General features: G+C 46.7%; 1 protein-coding gene across 1 annotated transcript in view; it reads left to right on the top strand.

The window, feature by feature from the left end:
* The window catches only part of LOC119445414 (fatty acid synthase-like), a 175,163-nt gene that overhangs the window by 100,842 nt on the left and 53,754 nt on the right, over positions 1–20,567 (top strand). Inside the window, 4 exon segments of the mRNA XM_049663271.1 lie at positions 4,323–4,496; positions 5,288–6,506; positions 12,533–12,684; positions 16,870–17,079. Of these exon segments, the coding sequence (XP_049519228.1) occupies positions 4,323–4,496; positions 5,288–6,506; positions 12,533–12,684; positions 16,870–17,079 (1,755 nt within the window).

Genomic DNA, 20,567 nt, shown 5'->3' with positions numbered 1-20,567 from the left:
GGTCGCGGCTAAGCGACAGGGCACCACCCTGGTGCTGCGTTTTGCTGCCCCTAACCCCCCCCCCCCCCGCAAGGATCTACCTCTTCAGCATGCCCTTCGAGGTGCGGCCCTCCCAGCCTCGCCCTCTGCAGCATTGCGGGTGCTACGGGCACGCCACAGCAACCTGCCAGAGACCGGTACGGTGCCTGCGGTGCGGAGGCCCACACCAGACGCAATCGTGCTGTTCGAGCCGGGTCAGATGCCTGCATTGTGGAGGACCACATCCAGCCGACTCGCCTAACTGCCCGCTATGGCAGAGAGAACGGCGCCTGGCCACGATAAAGGCGTCAGCTCCCACACACATGTCACATCGCGAGGCCCAGGCGGTCCTACGGGCTACCCCCACCACCAGCTCAGCAGCAGCTGCTTCTGGACCGCCACGTGTTACACCGACAGGAGGCAAAACCTACGCTGCAGCACTCGATGCTCCTGACAAGGAGGCCACGACCTCTACAAACCACCCCCAACCCCGCTTGCAGCAGCGTGTACCACAGGCAGGCGCAAAGAAGTGGGGCAGCATCAAGCTAGGGCCGTCCCCGAAGGAGGCTCCTCAGTCCACCAGCGATGAGGAGAACAAGAACCTGCGACTCCTCCTCAGGGCGATCGCCGACCTGCTGCCTACAGACAACCAACAGCTGCGTTCTATCTGCCTCAAGGCAGGTGGCGTGCCCCCACCTAGTAGTCGACATGGCTAGTCCCCTCCCGCCTGCAGCAGGACATTGCCGCCGCCGCCCGAGCGTGATCCAGTGGAACGCAAACTCGTTGCGGCGGCGGCAGGCAGACCTCTCCATGCACCAATTGCGGAGCCAGTACGATGTGCTTGTTCTGCAGGAGGTGTACGCTGCTACAGCCAACCTGCGTCTTCCTGGATACGTGGGCTACAGCAGCCTCACTTCATCATCACCAGCCTCCTCCATGATCGGATGAGACTCTTGCTGCTTCTCCTTCTCTTCCCTTCCTTTCAACATCTTTATCTCCTTTTTCCCCTTCCCCTGACGCTGCGCCGTGCTCCCTATTGGGCAGCAGAAATAAGCGTCATTTTTCTTCTTCAATAAAATCGCTACTACTAGATATCAGAGGCTCCGGCAACAGTCACCAACGCCGCACGCATTTTGAGCGAACGCGGGCAAAACGCCGACGGCGTCGACAACAGTTCTGCGTGTTGCCGGTGCTGCTGCATGTCCAAGTTTATACAGCTGATAAAGCTAATATCATTACTCCGTATAGCTCTCTACCAATTTGCTATCGCAATTGATGCTTCGCCTTTCAGGTGAAACTGCGACAACTTTTCAAGGGCACCACATATTTAGCGATTTACTTGACCTGCCGCGTTTATTTAGAGATAGTAAGGAAAAAGAAGTTCATCAGCTCCGCTCTTCATTTCGTGCGAAGACGGTGACCTCTCTTCCGGCCGCTCGGTGCTACTGTAGATAACGGGCCTTAGTTTGCCACCAGAGATACCAGGACTTCTCTGTACTTACATCGAGGCATACTTACAACGCAATGAAACAGCAAATGCTCGGCCTCACTCTAGACCGGAGCCGCTATCCGCGACGCGAAGGTGGTGCATGCCCGCTTCATCTCTCCGTCTGTCCATATCCGCGAAAAGCAGGTTAGTTGGTTATACAATGGGTTAATAGGCCACGCAGTAATATCAGCAACTTCAAGGCAACGACTCCGCGAAATTAGGCATATTGTACCTACCAAGTCGGGCACACAGACGGCAACTTCTCCCGGAGGCGTAGTCTCATAGCGTTGGGGGGGGGGGGGGTACATTTTCTGACACTGCCCTATTAAGGTGTGTCAGAGACGAGCAAGCATGCAGCAAACTTTATACGGCTCAAGAATACTTGATCCTTTCGCGTAATGTTCGAGCCAAGTACTTTTCATTAATGCCTGCGCTTAGAGCTAGGAATCCGACGCTTTTCATGAAAACATGCCTAGTGACTGACTGAAATCAACATTTAATCACTTTGTTTTATTTATGAGGACCCACAGCAGTATCCTCAAAGGATCATCTTACCGGCTTGAACCGCTTTCAGATGAGTCACGCCGGGATACACTATTGCAGCTCTGATACCCTTCTCAAGCGATTATATTCTATGACTGAAGTGTTTATGCGAATACTGTGACTGCTCTTACCATCTCCTCAGTGGTTCACTGCTTCATAACTAGCGTGGGCTTATTACACACTGAAACAGCTTTGTCTCATTGGTTATTAGGCAGGGTCAAGCGAAATACATGAGCCTAATGGAATATTCAGAAATGCCAGAGATAGCATCTTGTCTGGATCACTCTTTATAGTGCCACAATTCGCGTGGTGGTATTTGTCACCAGATGCACCTTTTTCCCGCACAGAAACTTTTTCGCCATTGAATACTTAAGCGGCATTCCCTTCGGTGGAAAATGTATTCGCTTTGGCGTCATTCAAGCACAGGCTTATTTCGTTCATCTGTTCTGAATAAAATATTTCTGTTTGATTTAAAGGCGTATAGCAGTGACAGTGACAAGAACTTTTATTGGTCCTGAGAAACTGGCCAGGGGGAGCCGAAGGCTCCCTCAGGTCAAGTCGGTGGATAGCAGCCTCATGAAATATGTTTGAATGGTTTTGAAGGATCGCACAGTGCCTGTGCATAGAATGTACTGCTCGACTGTGTTTTTTCTTCCTCTTTTTATCTTTGCACACCTTTTTTCAGAGTTTGTGCCGTTATACGCCGTTACTTTACTATCTTTATAATCTAATAAATTGCTCTCCGTCCTTAATGCTTACCTTTTAAACTTGTACTTTAGGTATGTTAATGAAATTTTTGTGCCTAGTAATGGTCTTCTCTGGCTAACACCTCCTCTTTCATTAGGAACATGCTCCAGAGCAGTGTAGTACATTTTGAGTCCTCTTTCGATATCTGCCTACAGCTTCTGCATTGCAATCAAGTCTGAAAAAATGTTGCGCATAGGAAAGATATTCCCCTTGTGTGAGGTTTTTTTTTCAATTCAATTCAATTTATTTTGCGAGCGATGCGTACAAAAATGGGTGACAAAAGCATCTGGGCCCTGAGCAATTTGCTAGTTCGGGCCCATACAATAAGGGCGCATATATCGTGCGAAAGAAGCAAGCTTGTGTTAATTGTCCTTATTTCAGAGCGACCAAGCTTAAACGTTATTTATTGAAATGGTAGTATGATAGATGAAGCCTCTAAACATAAATTCGAATCAAGCTAAAAATGACCATAAATAACAAGGTTGTGACGAGATGTTACCAATGTCAACGCGTGTAATTGCTTGGCAGCTGTTTCCAACATTCCGTCTAAGCATTCTACAGAAGAAAAAGGCCTACCTTGAATGCCAGTACGTAACTGCAACAAGTTTCCCGAGAGAGGTGCAGGCTACTGGCGACAATTGTAAAGTGAAAACAATTTATAAAGTTATTGAAAACGAAGGTTACAGCGTATAGAATACTCTATGATATAAATGAGAACGACTTTTTAAGGTACACGTTCCGTCAGAGTATCTATAAAAAGGAGGCGATATATACAATGAATACGCTAACATAGTGACGGTAGAAGTATAGGTCAAGCTGAGCAGTTAATGCTCCTTCTGCTTGAATCATCGCTGTCCTGTTTAATTCGATATCCCACAATGAGGAATTACTTCCCGCTGAAGTATAGGTCACCATTTGGAAAATCGCTTGCCATTTATTCAACAGAATTGTTAAGCCGAATGAAAGCACTCTCCCGCATGAGCTCACCGCTGCACCACCGCCCAATCCCTAAATTATCGCCGCTTCCTTAGGACCCGTGATCTTATTTGTGTGCAAGAACATTGAAATTACAGAGTGAAACTTACAATGGTCCCAATAATGAAAGATAACCACATGTTTTATTTAATTTGCGTAACATATAAATGTTTATTTCATAGCTGGCTACCTCCGTGTGGATTTAACGGGAGATAACTCATAACTCCAATACAATGCCCTAGAAACCTAAGCATTTCTTCTGCTTATTTTATAATCAATGCTCGCTTTATACAAATGCAAGATGTCTCTTTGCGTTATTGAATTACCTTTCCTTGCGATTGAAGTGACATGCAACTAGTTGTGGTTTTTCTTCTCAGTCCTCAAAATTAAATGACTTGAAAAAAGCCGTAACATACCTGACAAAAGACGGGCAAGACAAGATCAGTAATCGTGTGTACCGCAGCTATATCGTTGTTATGGCTAATCGAGTGCACCGCTGCTGGGCACAGGCTTTTTGGACACTTTTGTCTCTTTCGTTGACCTGTTTCAGAACCACACGGAAAGCTTCAGTGGCATGGCAACTGGGTAACATTCCTTGACACTATGCTCCAGATAACCCTTCTTCACAATGCAAAGCGAAATTGCAGGCTGCCCATGAAGATCCAGTCGTGCCGCATTGACCCTAACATTCATTCTGAAGTCGCTAAGGAAGTCAAAGATGGCGGTGAGTGTTCGGATAGGCAATCGAATTATTCGTTAGACTTGTGTATACATGTATTGTGAAATAAATTTACATAGTAAGTTCATTAGGAGCTGTTTGTACTGAGTGTGAAAATCCCTTGCACCAAAGAACTTCCTATCTCCATCGAAATTTCTTGATAAGCAAAAAAAGTCGAGAAAGTCAAAATGACAGTTTGACAGATCTATCAGCACTCTCGCCGGTGGCTCATAACATTCCAATGGATCATCCGCTAGATGAAACTACGCAAAAATGGGCGAGAGTCTTGGGATTGGCTGCCAACTTACTGTCTCGCCGCACTTGCTTTCTCATCTTGATAATCTACTCACCTCTTAACGACATCCAAAAGCTATTTCGACTTCGACAATACAATATCTCAAGAATTCTTGAGAGGCGAATAAAAAGCGTACATACCGTGGTCATTTTAGAGACATTTCGGCCATCCCAAAATTACTTTTCTGTATAAATTCTTTAGTCAAGCCAAGAAATAACGTCCCCAAAGAGCCATCGTTAGGCTCCGCTTGCGACAGACCTATAGAGAATATTTGTAAAGCACAGCAGCTTACTTCAAGCGAGTTTATGCTGAAATCGATTCCGAATGATGGGTCGGCTCCGCCGTGATAATTTCGGGATCTCCTCGCTTAGCACCCTGCTGGAGACGTTGTTTTGGGCTTTAGCGAGATATTTTACTGAGTGTATGCTTCTCCCAGTGACACTGCCCCAAAAGGCAGCATTTGCATTTGTGCTTTCCGCATCCCTTTCTTTCTTGTCTCCAGGTCTTGATGTTCTCTACGACCCCTTCTACAATATTTTTCGTTCTGGAGGAATTGCTGTGCTAGGACTCAAGTCTAATGTTGCTCCTCAACGCATCGAAGAGCAAGCGCCTCTCCTGAATGCGCACACATTTGTGCCGTATATGGACAACGAGGCTGATAGCCAGAAAAGGGAAGCTTGCATTCAAGAATATGTTGACGACTGCAATTACATTGCTCAGTGCTTAATAAATGGCAGCAGCAGCGACCTTAAAATCACCAGCACAACCAGAAACAGTAATGAGGTTCTTCAGCAAACGCAGCACCGCTACCTCATGGAGACCGCCGAAAACCACGGGTTATTACACGCTCTCGCCGCCATTCAGAAAGAGGTTACTACTTCAACCAAGTCACTTGACTTTGTTATCCAATCTGCCGTGGCTACATACCAGGGGCAGCTGGAACGTGACATCCTTATCACTAACCTTCTTGAAGAGAACCCTCTCAGGCACCTTCTTGATGTGGTGGTTGAGAATACCGGCGTAAAAGAGATCCACATTGTCGAGATTGTGGTTGGAGAAGGCCACTGCCTCTTGGCTCCTCGTGTGTCATCCCTACTGCCCATTAGCAATTCATTGCTGAATATCGACTATACTGTTGCTTACCAGTCTTCCGACTTTGTGAGACCGAAGCAAGCTCCCGAAGGAACCAGGATAGTCATATGGGATCCCTTATCTGATGCAAATAACGGACTGCCCGAAGGTAACTTGATTGTGAGCTGTCTGCCCACTTGGGGCTTGTACAGACTCGAAACACTGGCGGAGAAGCTCTCAATGCAGTGTAAAAATCAAGAATTTGTCCTTCTCCTCACGCGTACTACCATTACTGAGGCGGAGCGCTTGCTGTCGTCATGTGGAAAAGTTCAGCTGACTGCGTACACGACCGAAATGGTGCAATCATTGTTCAGCCGCCATGGGTTTTGTGTGGTGGGACTCAAGTCAAATAACGTTGCTACATTGCTGCTGCTAAGAAAAAAGACCATGGCTGAAGTAGCAAACATGCAGGTTATCAGAGTCAGCAATAATAAGTACGACTGGGTCCAGCCGCTGTCTTCGCAAGCCTTGGAGTTCGAGTGCAAGCCCGCCGGACACAATCTATGGCTTCTAGGGGAAGACCACGGAATCAGTGGTGTCGTGGGCCTAACGAACTGTGTCCGTCTCGAAACCGGTGGAAAACACATCAGGTATGCCTCAGAAAGAGGCGGCTACAGCTTTGTTTTTGTATTATATGTATTAAAAGCGAAAAAAAATGTAATTCTGGTGGAACAAAGTAGGAAACAAAATTTATTTCTTGAGTCGATTGTATGAATTGTCAGTTTGTCCACGAGTGTGAGCACAACTTGCTGCGTGAATGAAATAACACATAGAAACTTGATTCACTGATATTGTTTCTGTCGCGCCGTAGTTTACAATAATGAAACTGTATGCCTTGCTGTGAAAGGTGCCTCATAAAGGATGCACCATAACACATCGATTAGTCGTTACCGCCACTGCAATGGCCAGTGAGAAAATAGTAACTACTTTAACCAAGTCACTTCATATTGTGCAGAACGACAATCAGAGCGAAAATAAACTAGCTGATAAGCACTAGAAGCAGCTAGCTAATGGCTATTTGAAGTTGTCAATTCACCTGGACAAGAGCAACAGATCATTAACCGAAAGGCCACTCTAGTGCGAGCAAGTGTTGACTCATACACCTTTTGCAGCACGATACCCAAGGGCGCCTTCATATTTGATCACGTTACAACGCCCGTCATTGAGCACCTTCTGATCCGCATTTGCTGGCTTATTTACAAAGACCGCGACGGCCGGACGCATGGCACAGGCTGGTGCTATTTCGGCCACCACCACACTCAGTAAGTGGGTAGGCGATACAGAACTGCATTGAACGATGCAGACGGCAGTCTAAGTAAACCTTCCATTTATTTGTACCGTCTGCGTTGCAATCCTATTTTGTGCGAGCCTACAGTCTGAAGGCGATGATTGTAGCAGGCTGATGTTTGCTCTTCCCGTTATATTGTAGTCTTCACAGCAGCAGATTCCTAAAGCTATTACGGCCGTGCGCCTGCTGTCGTTGTTAACTGTATGTGCAACCACTTGGTTTGGTAACGTGCGTGTATGCGAGCGCATGATATGCCCCTTTGCGACGTGATCCAACAACGGTGGTTGGTTCCAAACGCGTAAATATTGTTGCCAGTACAGTTAACTTCACCTTGCAAAGGTTTTAGATTACTTACAGCGCAGAAAAAAAATGTATTCGCGTAGACATGACAATAATGTTTCAAATGGCTAAGCGATCGCTCGCCTGCTGTCTGACTCGGGGTGCAGAAAGGAAACTCAAGGTGACCACCAATTAGTGCGTGTTTTACTTCGTTGGTGTGGAAAGTGAAGGTGCTCGAGTAAGTCAGTCGCGCTTGCATGGGGGGACGTTGGAGCTGAGTTGCATGCTTATCGAAGTTAACATACCGTGATATTTTGTGCGAGTGGTGGCGGTAACGCTGTGTTGTCACTGCTGGCGGTGTTAGCGTGGAAGTCATTGTCAGCAATTAGCTATTTAGCGCTAGCAGTGGAGCCTGGCGTCCTCGCCGTGAAGAAAGGTGTACATGACGAACGGTCGTATACGCGGGAACCCTTTCTGCAGCGTAGGCAGGTGATGCTCACACATAGTCTCACCCCGCACCTTCAAATATCTGACGCAGTTTTTGCACTTCACGAAAGAGCACGTCTTCCTTCTGCTCTTCCACATTACAAATAAATTGTACAAGTGATCTCCGTCCTCTCGGCGGAACGTTGCTGGATGGCCGGTGGCGGCTGATGCCTGTTGCTCCAGACTCACAAGGCGTTCAAAGGTGGCGCGCGGCTGGTGGCCCCTGGTGCACGGTGCGGAGACTGCTCGCGGTAAATGGTCTATATAAACAAGGTGTCTTATGGTATGACACGATTCGCGGAAAGGAACCATTTGTTGGGAACGTAAATTTTCCGTGGGTCTGCTGAACACACGCGAGCGTTCGCTTAAAGTGCAATATCACTATTCCAAGTATACACTGCTCCTACAAGTGCGCTCTGCTAAAGCAGCATCTATTCTGGAACTCAAAGCGTTCCTAGTATCAAAAAAAGTGGGCAGCTTGCACTAGCGGTGCAAGACTGGAGTAAACAGCGGAGCTGGTGATCGACCTAGCTTTTTCCAGGTTTTACTAGCCTTGGCGTGTTTAACACCAGCGGCTTCGGCGTGATACTCCGGATTAGTACGCAATCACCGCATTAGTTCTCGGCTGGCGGTACGACGAGCTTCCAGCTGAGCGGCTTCTTCGGGAGTGTTGTACTTCTTCGGCCGTGCCATGTTAGATTTATTCAGTGTGAAGTCTACGAGAGTTAAGTGTGTCGCCGTCATGGCGACATGAACTTTATAATCAGTTTGACGTCATAGCCAAGATTCATAAAGTGTTGTCATGACTAAGCAAATCAAGAATTGCGGCGCGAAGCAATAACATGGCTGGGCGAAGCTGCGTAAGTGATTACTAGGCTACGGTGACTAGAAGGGGGAGGTGAGAGCAACGGCGGCGGCGGCGGAGTGTTGCAGGCAATCATGACAGCAGTGGCGGCGCTGCAGTCGACAGCAAGATCGCTCCTCGGGCGCGGAGGCACGGCGGTTGGTGCCGCGGGTTTCGAAGCGGGCGTTTTTGTTCGCAATTAGCGGGCGCATATTTGACATAACTAGCGTTAAGCTAATGCATATCGTGCCTTCTTAGTAGAGGAGACAATAAATGAATAGCAGCTATTCTCTGATGAACCGTTAAGTGTTAAAAGTGCATTACGTAGATTCGGGCACGTCACGGCTGTCAAAAATATTTTTCGCTGGTCTCGGTCGCACGCGTTCTACGTGCTTTCCCGAATCGTCGGGAGTGAAAAAATAAAAAATGATTTCAGCTAATGCGAAGAAGATTACATTATGCTATTGGTCTGGGTAAAAAAAGCTGCACCAATTTCTAGGCTCGCAGTGAAGATCGAGCTCCTTAGGTCATATTACTGCGACGCACTGCATCCTGCTCGTCAAATTGGTTAATACCAATATATGATGCTTTAGAAATCATTCCACATAGGAGTTAAGTAAACAAACTTATTTTAGTCGCTGATGAACTAGAATGGCGGGGCCATGAAGAATACTTAAAAGGACGACATACAGCACTTGATTATATGATCCATTATACAGGGTGTCCCAACTATGATGCAACAAGATTTAAAAATATGCAAATGCCCCGTAGCTGTACAGAAACAATACAATGTTGTTTGCCATCGCTTGTAGATACTCAGGTTATTTTTGCATTCCGCCTAATTACATAATTAGTCTTCATTAATTAATCAACTTCTTAAATGTTATAATTATATGAAAAGTGTCAATGGGAAAATTGTAGAGCAACTTGAAAAACTACCGATACAGCTTTCTGTAGCTCAATACGTGCTACATAAGTGTTTTTCCAAGCGTGAAAGAAGCCCGCGAATACACGCAAAATTGCCGCGCGACTGGCCGCTCGAGGCACTTTGCGTGTATTCGCTGGCTTCTTTCATGCTCAGAAAAACACTTTTATGTAGCACGTATTGAGCAAAAGAAAGTTGTATCGGTAGTTTATTAAGTTCTACAATTTTGACATTGACACTTTTAATCTAATTGTAATATTCGAGAAGTTGATTAATTAAGACCAATTATGTAATTAAGCGCAATGCAAAAATAATTGGAGTGTCTACAAGCGACGGCAAACAACATAGCCTTGGTTCTGTCCAGCTACGGGGCATTAGGATATTTTTAAATGTTGTTGCATGATAGTTGGGACACAGTGTAGATGATTCAACTGGGGTTCGAAGTGCAGCTCGCAAATCTTCCAAGTCCTCTTTAAGGCCTTATATGCACGGGGCCCGGGCCGCTGCCACGCCTTAAGTGCCTCATGGTCATCAGGCACCGAGAAAATGGATGTTTTTTTTTCTTCTGCTTTTCTAGCAGAAACATAGCCGGTTGTGCACCCGGCGCAAAACAGTGCGTCTGTCGCTTCATGCGACTTGCCATGGCTTCTTACGGCATGGTAACGTGTAAAAGTATTGTCACCACAAGGAGGTACAACTGCACAGCGTGAATGCAAACAGAAATGAGCCGTGGAGCTAAAAGAACTGAACAGAAGCATGCAAACCGAGCGCACTCGCTAGCTCCGGCAGCAGCCAAACTATAGCGGAGGCATCTTAGTGTCGACGCGCGTGCCACCACTCGGCATCATGAATCACTGCAACACGCGCCGCGCTCTCCGACAGCTGCGTTGCTCCCACCTCCCCCTTCTAGCCACCGTAACTAGGCGATCGCGTTGACGGAGCGGATCTGCTGGAACGCGGTGTCGGCATTGCGACGCGGTGGAACGCGGTGTCGGTGTTGCAAGCTGCACTATGCAACGCGCAGTGACGCCATCGCTGGCGCGGTGGCGGAGGAGCGTTTCCGGAGCTAGGAGAAGCGAGGCGAGCTTCGACCCGGCGCCGTCGCTTGGCTAAGGCTTCCTCGGCTCTCTGTGCAAGATCAGCTCGACACCGGCGATTGTATTCTTGCTTGGCCAAGCGGCGTGATTCCCGGGAAGTGGCCTCTTCCTCGGTAGTGCTGTTCTTACTCGGTCTCCCCATGGCAGCTACTACCGCCCACACACTAGCAACCCCGCCTTGACACCCGCTACACGGCACGTTTATGGCAGGCGGAGCAGACGCGCTGCGCGCAGTGTCTAGGCGCAGAGTCTTGCGAAGCCATCGCACAGCTGGTATGGGGTTGCTAGGCAACGCAGTGACGTCATAGCTCGGCGAGGTTTTGCGGCTCGCGGAACAGCTCACGCCCGGGTTAAATAGCTCCGCTGTTAAAAACAAGTATACTGCAAAATGCCAAAAGCATTGACGCGACAGCCACACGTGCACCCGACAGTCTACAGACGGCGCACCGTGGAAGTAAAAAAGTTGTCGCAGTTTCACCTGAAAGGCGAAGCATCAATTGCGATAGCAAACTTGTAGAGAGCTATACGGAGTAATGATATTAGCTTTATCAGCTGTATAAACTTGGACATGCAGCAGCATCGGCAATACGCAGAACTGTTGTCGACGCCATCGGCGTTTTGCCCGCGTTAGCTCAAAATGCGTGCGGCGTTGGTGACTGTTGATGATGATAAGTGGTTCTTGAGGGAAAGGGAAAGGTTGGCGCTATCTTCTGCAGCCCTTGAGGGAGCACGGCTCAGCGCCAACGGGGAGGGGTAAGTGGGAGCGAAAGAAGGGATAGAGTGGAGTCGCCATGGCTGGGCGAAGCAAAACCGGCAGGCATAGGCGGCACGTATCAGGCCGAGATGGAAGGCCTTGGTGTGCTGCAGAGTCTGCAGGGGTGTTGTGCCAGGCCGGTCAGGCCCGGGGTGGGGTGGGAGGCCGTGAGGCCTTCCCGCTTGTAGAAATGTCCTTAGAGGCGTGCGGAGAGCCCTGACGAGTCAAGGAACTCCACGACGCCTCGAAGTGCAGAAAGGTGGTGTCGGCCGGGGAAGAGGAGATCTTCCTCCTTGCATTTGGTGACTGTTGCCGCAGCTAAACGTCGCCTCCCTTCCCTCCCCCTCCCCCACGGCCTCTCGGTCGTCTGAAGAAGGCACGTTTGCTCTACATATATGGTGATTGTAAAGGAGAAAAGAGACGCCTACTTCTGCAGCCCTTAAGCGAGCACGGCGCAGAACGCGCGTTTGTTCTCCGCCGTGCGTTCACTCCCCGTGAAAGACGCGGCCCTCGCGCCCTTTCACTCGCACATACAGCGTTCGGCGCGCGGCGACGATTTCATCTCCAAATGACGTCATACGGAACCTCACGGCCATGGCGACGGCGACGGCGACGGTGACGGCGACGGCAACGGCGACGGCGACGCCGACGGCAGAAATCTGCTTTTGAGTGTCCATATAATTGCTATCGCAATAAAACGTACTGGGCGCTTTTAGGCTTGACGGCGAATCAGCGGCAAGCATGGCAAAAAAGGCCAGGACTGCAACAAAGAAACACATTGCAATGTTAGCGTCTGCGTCAAAACCCTTGTTTCCGCGCACGATATGAACGTCAAAAAGGAGTATCAAATCATGTTGTGTACACTGCGATGACGAGCAGTATTATCCATGAAACGTACAGGGGGAGCTCGTGGCTAATTATTATGGTGTCAATCTTTTTCCAGGTGCCTATTTGATGCAAGCTTGAGCGAATCAAAATATGCTGAATTTGCCCTCGACAACCCAGCCCATCTTGATATCTTAGAGAAAGACCTGGTCATGAACGTCTACCGCGACGGACAATGGGGATCCTTTAGATACAGCGACACACTGCTACGTAAGTGTCTGTAGCTAACATTTTTGTAGTAATAGTGAACGTACCTTTAGTATATGAAAACACAAAAGCCACAGTAAACGTTCTGGCTAGTGCACTAGACATACTTCTTGATTGAATTAACATCACAATCACACGAAAGGATCGAAAAGAATCGCTTGTCTTGAGTTTTTTTTTTTACGTTAACAATTTTTTCGTGCCACTTTAGGTGCTAAAACGTTGTGTAACTTCTAGAACTTTGAAGTATATACGATTATCATTTGAACATGAAATTATTCGAAGGCACAAAATGGCCACACGGCTGTATAACTACAATCCAACGGCGATGAAATGAAAGCTTATAGACGTAATTACGGGTTTTCCGCTCTGATCGTGTACAGCGACACATTTAATGCCGTAAAACTTACGTAGCTACACACTCAGTTTTTAATGTGAAAGCATTACATGCCCCATATGCCCCATCTATTAGAGTCTGTGGCGTGACGGAATGATGGTATCAAAACTGGCCGACGCCGCAGAGATCAATACACGTGAAAAAATGCTCGGTCTGGCGTCAAATTTTCCAGGGAGGTTCCTCTGCGCAAAGTAAGGTATGTCACTGAAAAACAAAAGTAAGGTATGTCACTGAGAAACCCGGGCTTTGGGGTGCAAGACGAGCATGCTTTCCCAATGGCACGGTGGCTCCACTGCTTTGGGTGACTAAAGGTGTGCCTAGTGCGTGCGTCATCGCACATGGCACGTCGCAGCCATCTGAGTGACTAAAGGTGTGGCCTAGTGCATGCGTCATTGGACACGTGACGCCGCAGCCAATGGGGAGAAGGTGGCGCCACATCATATGTGTATAAAATGAATGTGTAAAATATAAAGCCTAATGTCCAGTTGAACGCCGTCGTACGCTCCTTCGAGGTATGAATTTTATTTGTCATCAAGCAAGCGCGTTGAGTTGCTTGGCGCGTTTTGATCTGGCTTTACCGAGGCACAGTTAGAACGCAGGCGAAAGCTTGGGCGGACAAGGAACGAAAAGCACATTTCACCAAAGGTAGTAAAATGCTTTCCCGTTCCCACACCTAAGCTGTCTTAATTGTCTCGCCCCAATTTTTTTTCTCGCGGTTGTTTCCGCCTTTAGTGTTTTCATCTAGTAAGTGATATCTTTTTTATGCATAAGCGCTGGATATGACTTCAATATCCTAGTTTAACTGTCCCAAGAACAAACTGCGCTTTCGATCCATTTGGGGTAGTCTGTGACCAGTAGAAGACCCGTTCTCTCACATGGTGTCACGCCAGACACATACAGGGCTCCGCAGTCCAGGAGGCCATGTGAGTCAGTCGGAAATTTAAATCATTGCAGGGGTGTCACAAAGCTGGAAAGCTGACATAAAAACAGAACAGGGACAGAGTATAGACATGAATTTACTTGAATAAACAAATCGAAGTTGGCCCTGAGGCAATGATTCGTTTTAAGCTCCACACACTAAAGCGATAGGCGGGCTGGTCGTCAGCATTTTAGCACATCAGTCGGTTGAGGTGACTACAACGAAACGAAAAGAGCTCGTATATTGTCGAAAAAGTGCAAGGAAGGATAGTAACGAGAAAATATGAGCCTCAGAAGTGATAGTGAATGTTTGCTACTACCTTGAGACACAAAGTGTCAGCAGTACTTATAGGACAATAAAAGAAGAGAAACCAAGTTGTCAACAAATTTAGGCTGTAATTTTTCCTGCAAAAACCCTCTATAATTGCCTATCTTCCCATCAATTCGCCCAACAGTAATCCTTTGTAAACGATAATTTTACTGTCTCTAAAGGAACCCACAACGCAAATTATTTCTCGGAGACATTTACAAATTTACTAGGCAAAGCAGTAAACGTGACCGACCCATTGCCATTATATGATGCATCGGTGTCTCATCGCAGATGGCAGGCAACCCGCCACGCAATTCATTATTGCGATTAGCAGTCTTTCCTTACTTCAGCCGACTTGAATCTATCTATCTATCTATCTATCTATCTATCTATCTATCTATCTATCTATCTATCTGTCTGTCTGTCTGTCTGTCTATCTATATAGCACCGTAGACCGACTCAGCAACCGGAGTTGTCTACCCTTGTCTACCTCGGGGGGTGGGGGGGCTCGTGACGCGTCGTGGTTTTTTCATCTTCGTAATTCCAACTTAGTAATATGACTGTAGTCATGCCGTCGTCGTCCCGTCTACTACCTCGGCCCAGTGGCCGTAGTTTTCTAATAAATTGGGCCACTTGTGGTCGCGATGCCGTCGTGGTCGTTGCATCATCGTCATTATAGCATTGTCAGACGACTTTCATCATGCAAGCAATGTCACGCCCTCGTCGTCATAATGGCTCCGTTCATTCGTTATAGTATCTCCATCGTGATGCCATTATGGTCGTTTCATTTCCCGTTTTACAACCTCGTCATTCGACTCTCCTCACACCTTCGCCGTCAGCCATCGCCGTGAAACATTCGTCGTCATCCCCTTGCCGTCACGCTGTCGATGTCATACCGCCTTCGGTGGTCAATTCTCACTCCTTTTTCGTGATTGTATGGTAATCATGCTTTCACCATTCCATCATGATTATGCCGCCGTTTTCATGCCCTCGTCGGCATTGCATCGTCGTTAGACAATCACTATCATGCCGCCGTTGTCATACCATTGTAGTCAAGTTGTCATGGTCGTGCAATTGTCGCCATTCCAGCTTTATCTGGTTGTCGTCATACCACCTCTGTCACGCCACTGTGCTCATAAACTCATCGTATCGTCATCGCCACTGTGTCGTTGCTACACTATCGTCATTATTTAGGATTCGATATTTGATTGTCTGTTATGCCGTCTTCATTAAACCACCTTTCTCATTCCATCGACGTCACTGCGTTGGCGTCATACTGTCGTCATCATGCCGCCATGTTCATGAGCGACAATGGCAAGCCAGTGTCACAGCAAAGTGGGACGATATCGGAGCTTGTCGCCATAGAGCCGAGGCAACAAAGTCTCAGAATGACCACTATATATGTCAAATAAGCGTGACTTCAGGAATACGGTATGTAGCTGCATTGCTTGAATGATCATCGCATTACCGTCGACAGTTATTGTGAGATCCTTTCTACCGTAATCTTTTCTGTGAAAGCCGCGAGTACTTTTCAATCACAATTACAGCACTATGCTGTTATGATACACCAAACAGGGTTGCTGTTTCGGTACCTCGGTAAGTATGTGACACGGACGTGATTTCGTGTGTTGACGCTGATGTGAGGCTATCACTCTGGTTGAGAGAACTAGCAGTCAGGTTTTCGCGTGATAACGATTATGGGATGAAAACGCTCACGAATGCTCAAGCGAGCGTGAGCATTAAGCTCGTCTTAATTAAGCAACAGTTGCACAAGGTACGGCAGCTAATAGCGCGCATGCATCTCCTCTCATGTCGTTGCACTGATGTTACTCACGGTGCAGCAGTTAAGAATTCAGGCTGGTGGAAAGAACACGCAGGTATTCGCTCACGGTGACGCTGGCGTGAATGGAAAATAGCTGCTGTCAAGGTGGAATCAGTAAAGCTGCGATGCCTTAGCTCAAGAGTGGAAGTGGGCGGGGTCGTAAACTAAGGCGGATCCTTCGCGTTCGCTTACAGATGCTGCTGCGACGAAGCCCTAGCATCATGTAAAAAGTCTCGCACAGAGCTTTTTTGTTATTGAGGCTTCAAGAGGCAATCAGTGAGGACTTACTATAAACGGGAAGCTGCACGAAATCTCAAAATGTAATTGAAGTAGTTTCAATGCTCAGGTACTTCACTGTGCGTAAGGAAGAGATGAAGGTATTTACTGATGTGATGGAGGCGTGACATACAGAAATGAGTTCTATAAAGCTGCAAACGACTCGCTGTTGGCGTGAGTCTGCGGCTGTTTGACAAGGTGTGTGATGAAAAGGTGATGCGAAACCAACGTATGCACCTCCCCCTGGTGCAGTGTTTTAGCTTTCGCCCGAAACTGAAAATATACGCTTGCCAACGCAGCTACAGCCCAAAAGAAGAAAGTCAGTGTGACTGCTACATATAAAATATATTTATGAAATATTCAAGTTTAGCATAGAGGGCTTCGCTGTCTTTTATGAAGATGCCGCGAAGGCAAATGCGTGGGTGCATATAAAATAATTGTTTACGCTTCTTACTGCTTGTCACCTAGACTGTGCCAAGAAGACTACCACAGAGTTTGCCTACCTCAGCATTCAGGCACGTGGTGATTTGTCAAGCCTGCAGTGGTACGTCTCTCCACTAGGCTACACTTCGGCCTCCGGCTCCGCCGACGAGGTGTTGTGCACCGTCTACTACGCTCCTCTCAATTTTCGTGACGTCATGCTCGCGACTGGGAGACTCTCACCTGATGCAGTGCCTGGTAAGTGCGCACATTGCCTAGATCTACTCCTTATATTTAGAGATAAGGGGTGCAATAACGTTGTGATGGAAACGACTTCGTGTTTCTTTTGCGCCCAGTATCCTTTTAATAATGACACGGCAGACAGAATACTTTTTACATGCAGCACAGACTATATACAGACAGGTTAAAACGGTACAGAATGTTTTACATGCACGCGGACTATAATACGAGTTCTGAAGACGCCTGCCCGTCTATAGCGATGTACCTAGTACTAATGCAACACGACTCGCCGATGTGCGTCGTCGGTATGGTGCCCGTGACGGTGGTCGTTGTGGCTGCGTCGCTGCGTAGTCTGGCACCAGCTCAGCTGGTGTGGTGTTGCGACGGCCACGTCCTACGCCGTCATCACCACGCCGCACCTTGTTGCGGCGTGGAAGCAGGGGAAAACAGCACGCCGGTTGAGCACCAGGTCACTTCTGTAACTGGCCAGTAATGCCTGGCCTGTAATGCCTCGGCCGCAGGAACGTCGGGCTCGTTCGGCAGACAGCCCTTCCAAAAATTTTTGTAGAAAGTCTATATAAAGTGTATAGACATTTGTCTATGAAGTCAACAGACTTTTATTGCGATAGCAATTATATGGACACTCAAAAGCAGATTTCTGCCGTCGGCGTCGCCGTCGCCGTCGCCGTCGCCGTCGCCGTGAGGTTCCGTATGACGTCATTTGGAGATGAAATCGTCGCCGCGCGCCGAACGCTGTATGTGCGAGTGAAAGGGCGCGAGGGGCGCGTCTTTCACGGGGAGTGAACGCACGGCGGAGAACAAACGCGCGTTCTGCGCCGTGCTCGCTTAAGGGCTGCAGAAGTAGGCATCTCTTTTCTCCTTTACAATCACCATATATGTAGAGCAAACGCGCCTTCTTCGGACGCGCGAGAGGCCGTGGGGGAGGGGGAGGGAAGGGAGGCGACGTTTAGCTGCGGCACCAAGTGCCTATTTATATCAGAGGCTCCAGCAACAGTCACCAACGCCGCACGCATTTTGAGCTAACGCGGGCAAAACGCCGATGGCGTCGACAACAGTTCTGCGTGTTGTTGCTACCAAAGCCGCTCACCTTACTTCGTATGACATTGCTGTGTTGCTATCTAGACGTTTCTTTAGACTAGTCTACAGACAGTCTATGGACTTTTGGCCATACACTAATTGTAGACTAGTCTACAAAATGTCTGAGTCTATAGACTTACTATACACTGTCTATAGATCAATAAAATTTCACTTTTGTAGACAAATGTCTGTAGAATGTCTATAGACCAAATTCTATAGGTTTATTAAGTTCTATTTTGTATACGTAAGTGTATAAAATGTCTATCGACTATATATAGACTATTCCTACAGACTAGTCTATAGACTTACGGCCATACACTTTTTGTAGACTTGTCTAAAAATTTCTGATTCTATAGACTGACTATAGACGGTCTATAGATCAATGAAAATTCACTTTTGTGGACAAATGTCTGCAGAGTGTCAATAGACACAAGTCTATAGACTTATATAGTTTTACTTTTGTAGACATAAGTCTATGAAATGTCTATAGACTATAAACTATTCCTATAGACCAGGCTATATTCTGTCTATGGACTTATGGCCTTACACTTTTTGTAGAATGTGGTACAGTCTGCCTGCAGAGAGTTCCTGTAGATCAGTCAATAGCTAATCTATAGACTTCAGCCTTACAATTTTACAGGGTGTCCCAGCTAACTTAAATTTAGTGAAGCTGTTCAATGAAAAATATTAAGGAAAGACGGTGCAATAAGATCCGATTTTAACACCTATGGCATGCATTCGGCCTTGAATTCAGAGGTCTGACCTGTAGGTCTTTTTATGATCATATATCTTGCATCGTGTTGTTTTGTAACCTTTCATTTTCATTGACCAGCTTGGCTAAAATTACTGGGACACCATATATACTAGATAATACACCACATTTTCCCAACTATGTTTCGGCAGGCAATGCTGGGGTTTGCTAATAAGCAGTTTATTGGAAATGTGCATAAAAATTTATTCTATCCAGTATGCATATGGGAACATACATAGGGAACTGTACATAGAAATGCATGCATGTAGATGGAAGCAGTCAAAAATCTAAAATGTATGCAGCCGTGAATCATTATGTAAAGCTGCCTGAGCATTTGTGTAATTGCACATTGAAGAAAGTTTAGTGGCATGCAATGCATTCGTTTGAATGAAATCTACCATCTACAAGTTATTTAAAATTTTTGTTTACAAATGGCGGCAACAAAATTTTGAACGTATATTATGCATGAGAACCTGTTGCTTCCCATCTGCATTTATGCATTCATGTTAATACATTAACAATGATCCTGAACCGGCTGTACTCTCATATGTTCCAGAAACAGCTATCTGAAGCAATTCCACTAGTGCAGACTCATGCAGTACAAAAAAGAAAACAAGTGCACCGATATTGAAATAACTGTTTTTGTTGAACGATATATTACATTAATTTATTAAAATGCGTGTCTTATGATATCATCAAATGAGAATATTTACATATTTACAGCTGCTTCCCCTTGGCAAGCATGGTTGCCAGGCTGGCCTTGACCTTCGTGTCAGCCGTTCCGAAGGTGCTGCAGGTGCATGCTGCAATTATGTAGATACAACAATGTGAGGCACAAATAACAAATGTGTATTCTTTGTACGTTCATTAAGCAGCATAATATATTCGCTCAAACGACTTAAGTCAATCCTTAATACGGTTTAACTATGCCTAATGGCTGCTTGTCAATACAAAACAGTACCATCGCATAATGTTTCACTCTACCGTATGATGAACAATTAAACTGTTAAAATTGCTGCTGGCGCCAGCAACAGTATGTTACATTTTATGACAGGGCCATATGACACATTAATGTACCTAATTAACCCAAATGACCTCTATATACGGCAATACGGGCACGAACCTCTGTACCTCTGTACGGCAATACGGGCACGAACCGCCCGATAACCAGACGCCACGCGCAGAATCAAAGCAAAAGTTTAGATACCAGGGAGATAATATAAACCCTTCCACTTCCTCTAAACATGTACATCCATCTCATAAAGTTACTCGTAATACCCACAATGCAACGAAACGTACGGATAAGAACTTAAGAATCTTAAATATAAACGCAGGAAGCATTCTAAATAAAAAGGATTCTATTGAGGCTACACTACTCGAATACGACCCACACATTACAGTAATCACTGAAACGTGGTTACGAAATGAAATAAGTGATGATTTAGTTTTTCCGCCGAGTTACAGTGTCTTTCGTAAGGACCGGACAAGTAAGGGTGGAGGTGTTGCTATTCTTATCAAGCCGTCAATACAAGCGATTGTTTTAGCAGATGTCACTGAGCTTGAGTGTTTGTGCATTAAAATAACTTGTTGGGATCACTGCTTTGTGCTATATGCATGCTACAGGCCACCAGACGCTGCGCCTGAATATTTGCTAAAA

This window comes from Dermacentor silvarum, chromosome 3, assembly GCF_013339745.2.
Source record: "Dermacentor silvarum isolate Dsil-2018 chromosome 3, BIME_Dsil_1.4, whole genome shotgun sequence".
NCBI classification, from domain to species: domain Eukaryota; kingdom Metazoa; phylum Arthropoda; class Arachnida; order Ixodida; family Ixodidae; genus Dermacentor; species Dermacentor silvarum.
Note: the sequence above shows the minus strand (reverse complement) of the source record. Positions and strands in the feature narration are given on the sequence as shown.